The 13,667-nt window shown below is 44.7% G+C and overlaps 1 protein-coding gene across 9 annotated transcripts in view; it reads left to right on the forward strand.

Annotated features, from left to right (window-relative positions):
- The first annotated feature begins 8,386 nt into the window (after nt 1–8,386).
- Nucleotides 8,387–13,667, forward strand: part of RALGAPA1 (Ral GTPase activating protein catalytic subunit alpha 1) — a 144,715-nt gene continuing 139,434 nt past the window's right edge. For all 9 annotated transcript variants that reach the window (XM_071557915.1, XM_071557917.1, XM_071557916.1 and 6 more), the window contains exon 1: nt 8,387–8,745. In XM_071557915.1, the coding sequence (XP_071414016.1) occupies nt 8,640–8,745 (106 nt within the window). In that variant the 5' untranslated portion in view covers nt 8,387–8,639. The remainder of the gene's footprint in view (nt 8,746–13,667) is intronic.

Here is a 13,667-nt window from a genome sequence, read left to right on the forward strand (position 1 = left end):
CCCGCCCGGCGCCTGCGCGCCCGCCCATTGGCCGAGCCCCGACGCCGTCCGACGCCACGCGCGCGCGGCACTCTGGGAGTTGTGGTTCGCCCGGAGGGGCGAGGGCGGGGAGTGGGCGAGTGTGAAGCGTCTTGGTGATGTGAGGGGCGCCGAGAGGGGCCGGACGAGAAGCGAGAGCGTCTCGCGCCTCTTCCCCGTCCCGGGGCCCTCACGGGATTTCTCGTCGCCGAGAGAGGCTGCATCGTGGCCGGGCAGTGTTCGGAGCGCTTTGCACCTGCCCGCGTCTCCCACAGGTGTCCGGGCAGGGCCGGGGTTCGAGCGGGGCCATTCCCTGCCGGGGCAGCGGAGCGAAGATGTGGGGCCTCATGTCTGCCCGCACCACCCGCCTGGCACCCGCGCTCCTGCCCAGGAGTTCTGCACCCTGGCAGAGGTGTGCTTTGTGGCTCACCGCCTCCCTATCACCTTCCCCCTTGCACCCCGCAGAAGAGAGGTCCCTGTGATTACTGGGGAGAAGTTCTTTACTGTGAGGGTGGTGAGGCACTGGAACAGGTCGCCCAGAGAAGTGGTGGATGCCTCATCCCTGGAACTGTTCAAGGCCAGGTTGGATGGAGCCTTGAGCAACTTGGACTAGTGGAAGGTGTGCCTGTGGAACGTGTTCCTGCCCATTGCAGCAGTCTTGTAACCAGATGATCTATAAGGTGCCTTCCAACCCAAATCATTCTCTGATTCCATGAATAGCGGCCTCCCCGGCAAGAACTTGTTTCTTTCCCAGTGTCACATTCTGTGATATGCTTTAAATAAAATTAGACTTAAGTTGGTCCCCTAAAGCTGACAGCTGTCCACTGAGAGTAGATATGAGAAGGGACTAAACAGATATGCTGCAATTTATGCAGGGTTGGGATAAGTTTTTTGGCTTTCCATTCATTGACCAATTGCTGTTAATTGTGCTAGGTAATGAATACAAGTGGTGCTTACTGGAACAAACTGTCTCAACTGCCCCTTGCTCTGAGGGACTAATTAGCTCCACCTCAGGACATATGCATGTACAAGGAACTCTGGCAAGGATCCTCAAGAGTTCTGAAATACAGAGCTGGTTGTGGCCTGCAGGTTGGTGTTGGGTGGTATCTTTGGGGCAAAGGTGAGCTCAACTGCACTGCACAGGCTGACTCCTGGGGTCTGGGCCAGCTGAAGGAGAAGCAGAGGTGTGCTGTGTGTCTCAGTGATGTGCTGCTCCTGTGAAGTTAAGGTTGTACATGCCTGGCAGTAGCAGTTCTTCATACTGAGATCCCAATTTAGTCCCTCTGTACACTCTGGATGGATGTTATGGAAGCTATTTTGTGAGGCAACAGCTGCCCATCTCAACCTCAGTAACCACCACTGTACGTTAGTCACTTCTTTTCTACCACATCTCTGTATATCCAATGCAAATAATTTTTCCTCCAAGAGGATTGTATCTATCTGTACCACCTCCTCTCAAGAAATATTAGACAAAATTAGCCACCTCCCATCCTTCAGTGTGCAAACTCTTGTCCCTTCTGTTTCTGTTGTCCCTGGTTTTGTAGCCAGCCGGGGACCCAGCAAAACTTGGCATGTTTTGTCCACACCCATCATAATTTGAGTCAGTTTTTTTCATAGAACCATAGGATGGTTTGGGTTAGAAAGGACCTTAAAGGTCATCTAGTTCCAACTCGCCTGCCATGGGTAGGGACACCTTCCACTAGTCCCATCCAACCTGGCCTTGAACACTTCCAGAGATGGGGCATCCACAGCTTCTCCGGACAACCCGTTCCTTTTCCTCACCACCTTCACAGTAAAGAACTTCTTCCTAATATCTAATCTCAGCCTACGATTTGTGAATGAACTGTAGCGCCCATGGGAATCCTGAGTCTCTTCCCAGATCAGCAGCAGCGGGAAGCCGCAGTTGACGAACACCTTTCTCTCTCCTGCCCGCCTCCGCCTGTTCCCCCACAGCTCCCCCCGCCCCTGTCCCCCCACGGCTCTCCCCCCTCGCCTGATCCCTCACGGCTCCCCCTCCCGCGCCTGTCCCCGCACGGCTCCTCCCCGCGCCTGATCCCTCACGGCTCCCCCCCCCGCGCCTGTCCCCGCACGGCTCCTCCCCCGCGCCTGTCCCCGCACGGTTCTGCCCCGTCTGTCTCGCAGCCCCGTCGGCCCCGGGCGGAGACGGGGCGGGGCAGGCGGCTGCGCATGCGCGGGGGGCCGGGCGGGCCAGTGGGGTGGGGCGCTTCGTAGCGTCTGAGTGAGCAACAGCCGGCGGCCTTGTCCGAGGTATTTCCCAGGGAACTTGCGGGACTCTGGCCCAGTGCTGGTTCACAGAGCCTTAAAAACCGACAGAGGTGGTTCCCCTCTCCTATCTATACATCTGTCTGTCTGTCTGTCTGTCTATCTATCTATCTATCTATCTATCTATCGCTGGTATTCCTTTGAGGTAACAATGACTAATACCAAAATAAAAACCAGGGTATTTCATATTCATAGGGATTCAGAAAAAAAATTAAAAAATAAGAATGTCTCACAATCCCCAACTCAAGTGTTGCCCTTTGGACTAGCAAGATAAAAAGACTAGAAATCAAAGGGTCTGGACTAGAAAAAACTACTGGAAACAGGAGCAGGGAAATAAATGACAGGAAGACAGGAAACCTTTGGCTTGATTGTAACTTCCTATTCAAACAATTGGAATTAGCTCTAAAGGAGCTGAAAATAAACCCCAGAAGGAAACCAAAGTTCCCATGCCCCGGTGCAAAGCAGAAATCATGATGGGGAGCTAAGCCAGAAACTTTGTTTAATAACACACAATTTTACATACTTCTGTTTATAGCCAGGAGAGGGGGGGATTACCCAGCTAAAGTAATAGAAACATCTACTGTCTTGAGGATGAAAAAAAAAGGTACTGGTTGAAAATAACCTGACTGTACAAATGGAGTGCTGGAAAAGCTAAGACAAAAGGCTACTTCCAGGGATTAGACATGGGGACACAGTGCTTGTAGCTTATAATTTATTACCAGAAATAATTTATCAGATCACCTATAAGCCCTTAACATACGAAGTGGCAACCCCTAGTGACATCAGGTCTCTAGGGGTACATGCTAGAAGGAGTGGGGAAAGAAGTCATTCTGCCTCGCTTACTAGAGGACTTGCAAAGATTTGTGTCTTATTGTGTGTACATACCAGCTATTAATCCAGTCAGCTACCACAGGACCAGGCTGTAGAATGACCATCAAGATAAGGAAGGAAGCATTAGGTGCCTACAAAGGTATGATTTTCTTTTTCCTGGATCACGACTTACACCCTTCATCAGAGTAAGGGAACCATTTAAAAGGTGATTATCATCATTCTCATCTGCTCGGCTCCACAATACATGGGGAAGTGGGGATTAACAGCTGGCATTTTTGTGGTATTTTTGAATAATTAGAAAGAGACATAGTCTGTTAACAGGGACACTTTGCAACAATTCAAAACTGGAAATTCTGTTGAAAGCTGATATTGAAAAAATTTGGAAGCAGTAACAATAATTTTAAATAAAGTGCTGACTAGTGCAGCTGGTCATACCACTTTTCCCAGTTTGGGACATCTTTAGAAAAAGCTAGAGCAGTAATTTTACACCCAATTTGTAGAATGCAGGCAGTGAGTGCAAATATGTATTACTTTAGAATCTGAAAAGCAGTTACTAACTTTCAGATTATCAACTTGGTTGCCAGCTTTTGTTGTAGTGAGCAATTGCATAGTAACTGAATATTTCTGACAAGAAGAAGGCTGTAAAGGCAGAAGCCAAAGATATATGAGTCACTAAGATGCTGCTATATATGAAACCTTCAAGGAGAAGCAGGGGCGAAAGAGCGTTTACTATGTGGGGAATATAATGCACATCTTAATGAGTTTTGAAATATCTTCTGATCCCAGTTTGAAGATGTAGTATGTCTTGGGCTGGTAATCACAAGTTTGGTTGTGAGGGGTGAGGTCCTCCCAAGAGGACAGGAAATCAATATATTAGCCAGAAAGAAGTGGTAACACTGGGGTGTTTGTGAATTCTAGCAAACCAAATTATGCCACTTATCACTAAGAAATTATACACTGGATATTTTATCAAATCTCATTCTTCACCCTCAATTTCAAAGTGCAATATTGGGATGTGGGTGACAAGAATATTAAAAAGATTTCCCTGCAGGTCAAGGTCAGCAGCAAGTTGAAGGCTGTTGGATTGTGTTCCTTCCTCAGCTCATCTTATCTAGGCAAGATAGTCTGATATATGCAGCAAATGGTGTAAAGTAAGCTTAAAACTACTAATCAAAACAAAGAGATACGATCTATTTCCAGAATATACTGTCCACTTCTGCAGGTGAGATAATAGGAGAGATCAGAAAGGATGGTAGAAAGGAAATAATTTGCACAAAATTAGAGGCTGGCAGACATTCAGAGGTTTTTTTCTGAGTTTGTCAATATTGCAAAACTATTTCATAAGTTGGGGAAGAAAAATAAGGCATCTCAGTGGTTAAGAAAGTGTGTGAGTACTTTAGGTTAAAAAAAATGTTGCAACTGCCCCTGTATTGGTCTATTCATATTTCAAAAGCTCTTTTGTTGCCTAAAATCAAGGAAAAAAACTTTCAAGACAATATTAGTATAGGGAAAGTTGAGAGCAGTTCTCTAATGAAAGTTTCTGGTGCACAAAGTATGTAGATGTGCACCCAGTGTAGGGTCCTTACAAATTTATAACACTACTTAATTGTCATATCTAATGGGAACATCCAAACCAAGAACCTTTTGGCCCCAGTACCACCCTGGTACCATCCTCAGAACTTCAGAACTGCACTGTTGGAGTGCCCTCAAGGGTTCTGTGCTTTTTATCTTGTTATTCTGGTCCAGGTGCATGTTTTCCAAACACGATGTCCTTGCTGCTATCTTGTCTGTTGAAAAGACAGTTAAACAAAATTCAGAAATGTGGCACAAACCATGAGAAACTGTGAGAAACTGTTAGCTGCTACCTTGAGTGTAAGAAACTATACAGCTATATAAAAATTCCACAAATACATAAAAGATAAAAATCTATAAATGTATAAAATTCCTAAGGCATCACTTTCATATCAGATATGGGTGCTAGTGCTTACATTAGAACTCAAACATTGTGAGTTAGAGGTGACTTTGTATAGCAAAAGTCTAAATTCTCTGGCACTGATGAACAGGAATTAATAAAGATTACATCAGTTGAAAATAAATTCCAAGTGTATGAAGGTATATACCTTTTCTGTTCTTTGAACATGGTCCTAGCATGTTAAGAAAACAAAGTTTAGGTGATGATGGGTTGGGGCTTGGGTTTTTTGAGAGGTTTTTTCCTTTTTTTTCCTTTTCCTTCTCCCAGTTGCACTTTCCCTGCTACTTTTAAAGCTATTGTCTAATTTAGATCTCATATTACATGAGAGCATGAGTATTAAAGGTATCAAATTTCTGCATGTTTTCTGAAACAGTATCTGGAGCAAATAATCACTATTAATGTCCCAGAGAGGAAAATGTATTTCCTCAGCTTTTACCCTTCCAAGGGACAAGAGTCAGCTTATCAACCTGTACATATGTAATTAATACTTAACTCCAGTCCAGCCTCCTGCCCATCTCCAGTAGGTGGGGGAAGACTAAACAAGGGAAGGTTTATCATTGTGAAGAAAGGTGACTCACCACATTTGGTGGCTAGAATACAAATTCAGAGGAAATCTGGGTTCATGAATTCTGTAGTTCTTGGAAAAATTTATTCAGACTTGGGATCTTTGGTAGTTGGAAAGACTGAAGTGTTCTAACTTTCCACCAGATGCTCACACAAAGGTATTAATGCTGATACACTGCTTAACAAAAACCCCAGGGTATAAGCTCATGAAGAGCTCTTTCCTTTAAACACAGAAGCATTTCATCTGTGAGATGTGGAGTTGTGCAAATGAGATGAGAAATCATGTTTTCTTCCCAGAAAAAGGATTTTGTTGACGGAACAGCTAGATGTTCCATTATTCTTATGCTAGAAATACATTACAGGATCCTGATATTTGACTGCTTAGGTGAAAGAGCCCAACATCTCCAATATCAATGTTATATTAGGCTACTAAATTGCACATAACCATGGTTTTGACTTTTCAAACCTTAAATATCTAAGTTTAGGGGCCTTTTTCAAAATTAAATAGTTGCAATTAAGTTAACTAAAAATTTGTTACTCAAGATGAACAGGAATACTGTTGCACAAGGAAAGCAATATACCCATAAGATTACAGCACACCATTTGAATGGCCAGGGTGCAATTTGCAGAGGCTTCTTTATCAAAAGCAAGACAACCCCCAAAGGAAGGAAACGGTGAAGCTAAATATGAAAAGATCAAAGGCAGTGGAACACTTCTTAAAAATTCTTTTAAGTTTCTTGTTTTCCCTCGAAGGACCATGTGGGCAAATAGCTCTTCAGTGTATGCACCTCAGGGGGGTCAGGTTTAAGATTCATGCTAGCTACCTGACAACTGGGAAATACTTAGTGAAGGTCTGAGTACTTTTTACTTACTTTTAATCATGTACCTTAATGTGGTGTGAATATCAGTAAAGCAAAAGTTCCAGAAACTTGGATATCTGTGGGTGTATGCAGGAATCCAAAACATAATCTCTCAATTTGAAATGTAAACTGTTGAATCAGGCTAGAACTGAAGAGTTTGTGCTCTCTTTGATACTCATGTACATGGCAACAGCTGAAATATTTGGAAATCATAAATAAACTCTGAGAAGTTAATTGATTGTACACATGTGACCCAGGTGCCCCTACTACTTTGAGGTCCTATGGGGCCCTGCAGAGATAGTAACAAGAAGTGGGAGAAAAGTTCTGCAGCACTTAATTGTCTACACTACTCTAAAACTTTGGTTAAACTTAGTTATGATGATCTCTCCACATTTGGACAAACTGTTTTTAAAGCTGTTTCTTTAAAGTGGAAATGCATAGAACTGGTACAGTAATAGCAGCCTGGAATGCAGCAGAACCTAACCTCTCCCTAACTAATCCTGCTATTTTCTAACCTTGTCCTTCATACATATTCAAAGACACTGAAGTCACATGCTTCAAAGTCAAGCCTTTTCAAGAGCATGGCTTTTCCTGTGCATGCCCTTCCTGCCTGGTGTGATCTACACAAGGAGGTTGTCTGTAGAAGCCATTATTGTCTTGGTTGACACCACTCCCTCCTGTCATTTAATATTTTAATGATGTCTGACTCTATTTATTAAGCTCTGTCTTCAGTTAAAGATCTAAAAATTAACAAGCAAGTGAATTCTCCAAAGAAAAGGTATCTTTTAAAGATTGTCAAAAGGTAGAAATGTGCTAAGAATTAATGAAATCTAGAAAACAAAGCACAGAAATTAACATATCAGATTTTAGAGAGCTGAAATGTGTGCTATAATAAAGCAAATAATTGGATTGTAATACTAGCTATTACCTGATATTGCTAATCTTCAGATCTGATTTCCAGAGGTGGTCCAATATGAGATGCTTTGGGGCAGACCACACAGGCAGGCAGATGACACCAACTCCCTCACTGATGACTTTCTAACTAAATTCTCCTGGCTGTTGCTGCTGTTGATGAGGCTGTGAATAGGACTGGGACAAATGTGGTCTCTTGAGCCCACTTCTGGCTTTGCTGTAGAAACAGCGTGGGCATGATCTGTGGAGCACTGAAGACATGAGGATGCCCCAGACTATCAGGCTGGACCCAGCCATGTGTGATGGCTCAGCCTCGATGCCAGCAAAGGCATAGGCAGTGAAACCAGGGAGAAGCAACTCTGGGCAGGAGCTCAGGGTGAGGAGCTGCAGCACTTTGAGGACCAGTGTGGAAAGAGGAACTATGAGACGACACATCGTTGCCGGTTGCACAACTGAGGCTTGAGTAAAGGTTTGGAATCGCTGCCGCGGTGCACACGGTCGCCACCTGAATTTCATTTCCTTACTGCCTGCAGGATTCCCCCCTCACACTGTAGCGTCTCTGTACAGCCAGAGAGGCTGTGTAATGTGGTGACTTCACATTTTACTAATAAGCAGCTGAAGTACATTTTCCTACCCCCGTTATTGCTGTCCAGGTGCGCAGACGCTCCTGCGGCGCGGCGATGCCCCCCCGGCCCCGCTCTCAGGCCCCGCTCTCAGGCCCCGCTCTCAGGCCCCTCTCCCGGCCCCGCTCTCCGGCCCCTCTCCCGGCGCCCTGCCAGCCCCGCTCTCCCAACCCCTCTCCCGGCCCCGCTCTCCCGGCCCCTCTCCCGGCGCCCTGCCAGCCCCGCTCTCCCAACCCCTCTCCCGGCCCCGCCCGCCGCGCCTGGAGGTGCGCTGGGCAGCGCCGCCGTGACGTCACGGCGCGGTTGCCATGGGGACGCCTGGGGTCGCACCTGACGGCTGTCGTGAAGCGGCGGGCGGAGGGTGAGGGGAGCGCAGGCCAGGCCCGGCCCGGCCCGGCCCCCGGTCCGGGGGGAGTTGGCTCCGCGCCGCGCCCTCCGCCCTCGCCGCAGCCCGGGTCTGAGCGACGAGGCGGCGCTGCCGGCGCTGGATATGTAGGGGCCCCGGAGCGGGCGGATCCCGAGGCCGCTGTTTGACTCTGGAGCGCGGCGCCGGGGTTCGGGCTCGGGTCCGGCGGGATGTTCTCCAAGAAGCCGCACGGGGACGTGCGGAAATCCACGCAGAAGGTGCTGGACACCCGCAAGGACCCGCTCACCCGACTCAAGCATCTGCGCGTCCTCATCGGTGAGGCGGCCGGGAGGGGGAAGGGACCGGGAGCGCAGAGGGGCCGGCTGGGCACTGGGCCGGGGGGCGGGCGCGGGGCTCCGCTCCGGCCACGGACCCCACCCCGCGGCAGGGGGTCCCCGCCCGGCACGGCGGGGCTGCAGCGATGTGCCGGGGCCCGGGATGCTCCGCTCCAGCAGTGCCAGCGGGATTCGGAGGTGTCCACCGCGTCTGGAGGTGGAAGTCCTTTGACGACCGTGGAAGGAGGCGAAATCTGGTGTGGTTACCCAGTGAATTATTCTCTAGAATGCTGACTGCTACATTGGTGGGCATGAATCAAAGTGACTGGTGAGCGCAAATGGGGCTGTGACTCCTTAATCCACTTCCCTTAAGTTCTTACAGTTACGATTTACGTTTGTGTACGTTTTCAAGGTAAGAGCTACCCCAGCAAGTGCTCACTCGAATAGGTGTGGATGTGCATCCATACAGGCAGTTTGAAAGCACTTTTGGTTTGCCAGCTGGTCAAGAAGGGCGCACAAGCCCTTAAATACTGCCGCAGTTCCACGTGAACAACCATTGAACCTGACCAGTGAATTGGAAATTGTGATTATATGGAATAATTGCTTAATGGAAAAAACAATGGGAAAAACCCTCTAGAGTTAACGATTTCAAAATATCTGTTAATTGCATGTGTTTGTAAAAATCTAAGTAATTGTCATCAACCTGTCCTTGAAAAAAGAAGTTTGCTCCTGAATGTCTTTCGGGCCCTTCAGTTCTGTAAATGCTTGTGTTGCTTCTGACAGTTTAGCGACATGTGAGCAGGGTTGGGTCAATGGCAACTGCGTTCTGTGTTTAGCACAGTATGCTGAATGGATTATTTTGGGTTCTATCCACAGTCTGGCATTATTTATGTACCTTGTCCTCCAAAGCTGGATTCTTTCCTTTCAAAGGAAAAGGGCTATTGCTCCCTTTTTTGCATTGGTGTTTGAAGGAACAGGTGTTGCCATGTTGCACCATCTGCTGCTGCATGAGTTATTTTCTGCAACATAGTAATTATCTAGACTTGAAATGGAGCAGGGTTGTGTAGCCAGCTATCCAAGAGCTTCCCTAGGCAGATGTATCCTCTTGCTTCACTAAGAATGTACCACTGTTCTTACCGACCTGTACTGAGCCAGTGGCATCTTGCTCTATTGTTGATTTTTAGCTACTTCATCAGCTGCAACTTAAGAGGAAAAAACATTATAAAGCAACTAAGTACCTCTCTGAACTTAGGTTTTGTGGCTAAAGTACATTGAATGTTTCTAGCTTTGCTTTAGTCTGCAAAACACTCTTAGTGATTTTGATCAGATCTGTTCTAGATTTGGTATTTTAGTTGCTTGCAGTTTATTTTTACGGGGTTTTTTTCTTCAGCTTTTTTAATAATTGGAAATTTCTGTAAGATTCAAGCCACAAGTTCTGGATCAAGAAGACATTCTTATCTAATCTAAGGTTTCTGTTTACTGCCTGTAGGAGAGACCTAAATCTGCTGGGCATGTTTTCATATGATTCCCCACCCTCCATGTGTATGTCTCAGTTGTTGAATCTCAGCTCCCTCAATATCCTTTCTCCAAGTTTGGGACAATATATTATGTGACTGGAAGTAGGCAAAGATGTAACTACTTTTCAGCTTGTCAGTTTTGGTTACATCTACAAGATTCGTCATTATGCCAATATTCATAGGTGCATGAGGTACAAAAACAATGTCTTTTTTAGAGCAGAGGTGTAAGGTGTTTCTATACACATTCCTATTGTAGTGCAGGACAAGTGTGTAGCAGATTATTTGAAGTCTGTCTGCTGTGATCACCTCCTTGCCTTATTCCTTAAATTTCTCTACTGCCCAAAGTGGCTTCCAAATCATAAGCTCTATGCCCTTTCTTCTCCAATTGTTTCTTTGACTAATCTGCAGGACCAGATTAAAAAACTGAGGTGTCCACATAAGATAAACTGCTCCCTGAGGTGTCTTCTCGTACAGGCCCCGTCCTGCAGCTTGAGTGGCGTAGGCTGCATACCATTTTTGACTCAGTGACAACTCCCCCAGCAGAATCTTTGCCATGTTTCCATGTGTTCAAGGGAGCAAAGTTGGGTCTTGCCAACAGACTATCTGAGGGGTGAGGGAGGAAATCTCAGGTCAGCTCTTTTCAGCATCTGCATGAATAAAAATTTATTTGCTTTGTTTATTGCTCTTAGTCCCTTGACATTGAAGACTAAAGGACTATCCAGAAGAGAATTTTCTACAGTTTCACATCCAGGAGGAGGAGTGAATATTCTCTTTTTCTTTAATTTGCAATCCTTTCAGTAGGCCTGGAAAATGTATTGGACCAGAGTTCTTTTCTTTTTGCTGCACTTTTTAGTCCTTCGTTCAGCAACAAAATCTAGGCATAGGCTTGGATTCAGTGTCAAGACTTGAGAGGAGGAAAGGGAGTATTAATTAATTTTCCTTCTATTTTATCAAGATATCCAAAGCAGCAGTTCTCCACTGAGCCAAAATAACAGAGTAGTCATGAAAAGAGGCAAGTGCTTGTGAATTACAGAGTGCTGGCTGTCTATTAAGCCAAAGAGGAGGAATCTTAAAAAATTAATTATGGTAAAAAACCGAGAGTTGCATCCTGCAAGGCAATGGTACAGGTCTAAAAATATTTAAGATATTATAATGTCTTTGTTAGTAAGGACCAGAAGAGACCAAACAAGATCAAAGTATCTAATATGAATCTAAGTGAATAGACAGCACAAAGGCTGTGACATTTATTTTTAACAAATTAAAAGTACTGTACATTAGATAATTTTTTAAATGTCTCTTACAAATAGCTTAGCATGCAGTGAGTTGTATTTCTCTAGGAAAAGGTATCATTGTTGACAATGACAATGTTTATGCAGTTTAAACTTAGTAAACTATGCAAATTAGTTTTCATAGAGATATGTAGAAATCTTGTGTCTTCACAAAGTAGTGGTGTACCAACCATTATACCCAATGTCATTGGGGCTTTCGGAGTCTTGTTGCCATAGTCAGTGTATAGAAGATTTGAGTATGAGAATGACCCAGATGAGAGTAAAACTTTAATGAAAAAGGACATTGGCAGTTTTGAAAACCCCTTCTGTAGGGACAGATGGTGAAAATATGTAAACACATGAAAAGACTAGGAAATAAAGTCTATTAAGGCTGACTGAATTTGAAGTTATGAGTTACAGTAAAATATTTTTGTCTTGGGAAACTCTTGAGTGCTAGGCTAGCAATCAGTTATAGGCACGCTGGGGGAAAATGCATTTGTTGTTGTTTGGTTTTTCGTGTTCTTTTTCTGTTTTTGAAACTGTTTTGTAGACAGCTACTCTTTGCCACTTTACTCCAATGTCCTGTCTCTGATCTGTGTCAGTTGGGCTCTATTCAGCCTTTTTTGTAATTCAGGAACCAAAGAAAATTCTGTGAAAATCAGAAGACTAATTCAGAATTGATTAAATCATTTGGTAAAGCAAATAAAACGTGTCAAATTTATGCCTGTCACAGGCATAAGGGTTTTTTAGTAGCGGTTAAAGCCTTTAGGAGACCTCCAAGTAGTAAGAAATATTATTATTGCTAAGAAATGCTAAGAAAAATTGGGAAGAGATTGAAGTCTTATATCCTGGGACTTAGCAGTATGTGAGTGAAGGTGATCTGCTTTGCATTGTTTTCCTGCTGCAGTATATTTCTTGAAACAACTAGAACCATCTGCTTTAATAGGTTATATTCTTTTGAGATGTATTAGTTTCTTCCCATAGGGAAGCATTTACCCCACCCAGCTCCTTTTGACTTTTTTCTTCTCAGTTCTGAGAAGTACCTTTGAATCACACACAGTTCCCTGATGGAAGTTTGGTCAGTGTGTGACTTTTTATCAAATTGTGCTACAGACTTGTTTCTATACGCTGGAAATGCTGCAACAGTTTTGTTTACTGTGTGCCTGGGTTAGTCAGAGCATACAAACCTTGAGCAGGAATGTCAGATGGGACTTCCTTGGGGTCTTAGGGCAGAGGCTGAGAAGGGAGGCCTTGCTGTAAGGAGGGCTGCCACCTGCATTTGGTGCAGGTGATCCCTGAGACTTCTCCAGCAGAAGGAAGGGGAGGCACAGAGTCCACCTTATAGAATAAGATATGTATGTATGGCCAGACTTTGTGAACGCAGACTTGGGAATGGCTCTCCCCACCTGGGTGTGCCCTTCCAGCCTGTGCAGTGGAGTTAGTAGGTGAGGCACAGCGTGCACAGAACTGGCCCCATCATTCAAGTCCTGAGGTCCATCTGCCACGGCCGAGCGAGCTTGGACAGTGCCAGTGAAGTCTTCGGGACAGTTCTTTGAGTATTCTGTAAATAATTAAGGCAAGTAGATATGTGACCATTTCATAAGGTCATACTTCAACAATATTGAGTTTTCATTTTGATGTCAAATATGTTGGTGCTACCTCTTGAATTTGAGTTTGTCAAAATTTGTAAATAAATAGGTTTTCTTTTTTAAAAAAGGCTAAAACATCTAAACATTTAATGATTTTTATGTAATGTTACTGTGTGCAAGTAAGTCAAATGAATGTACTTGGTTTAAAATTTACTTATATAGCTGAGTTCTTAAGATAATAGTTTTCTTTTTGGGTTGGGTTCACCAACCCCACCCCACTTTTCACTGTTTTGTAGAGTAGAATTTACAGACCTGTAACCTGCTATTTATTGGTTTGTTTTGTTATACTTGGTGGTTGGTTAGTGCTTGCCATCTCTTGTAAGAAATCTCTCAAGGGGAAAAGTCTAGCTATACTGGACCGAATGAAATGGGCTGTGTGGGACTCAGTATGTGCTTTCTGATTTATTATTTAATATTAAATAATAAACAGAGATTGCATTTGTCTAAAGGGATTTTAATTTAAGGAATCTATTTCACTGGCAGTCGGCC

Source organism: Pithys albifrons, chromosome 6 (assembly GCF_047495875.1).
Source record: "Pithys albifrons albifrons isolate INPA30051 chromosome 6, PitAlb_v1, whole genome shotgun sequence".
NCBI classification, from domain to species: domain Eukaryota; kingdom Metazoa; phylum Chordata; class Aves; order Passeriformes; family Thamnophilidae; genus Pithys; species Pithys albifrons.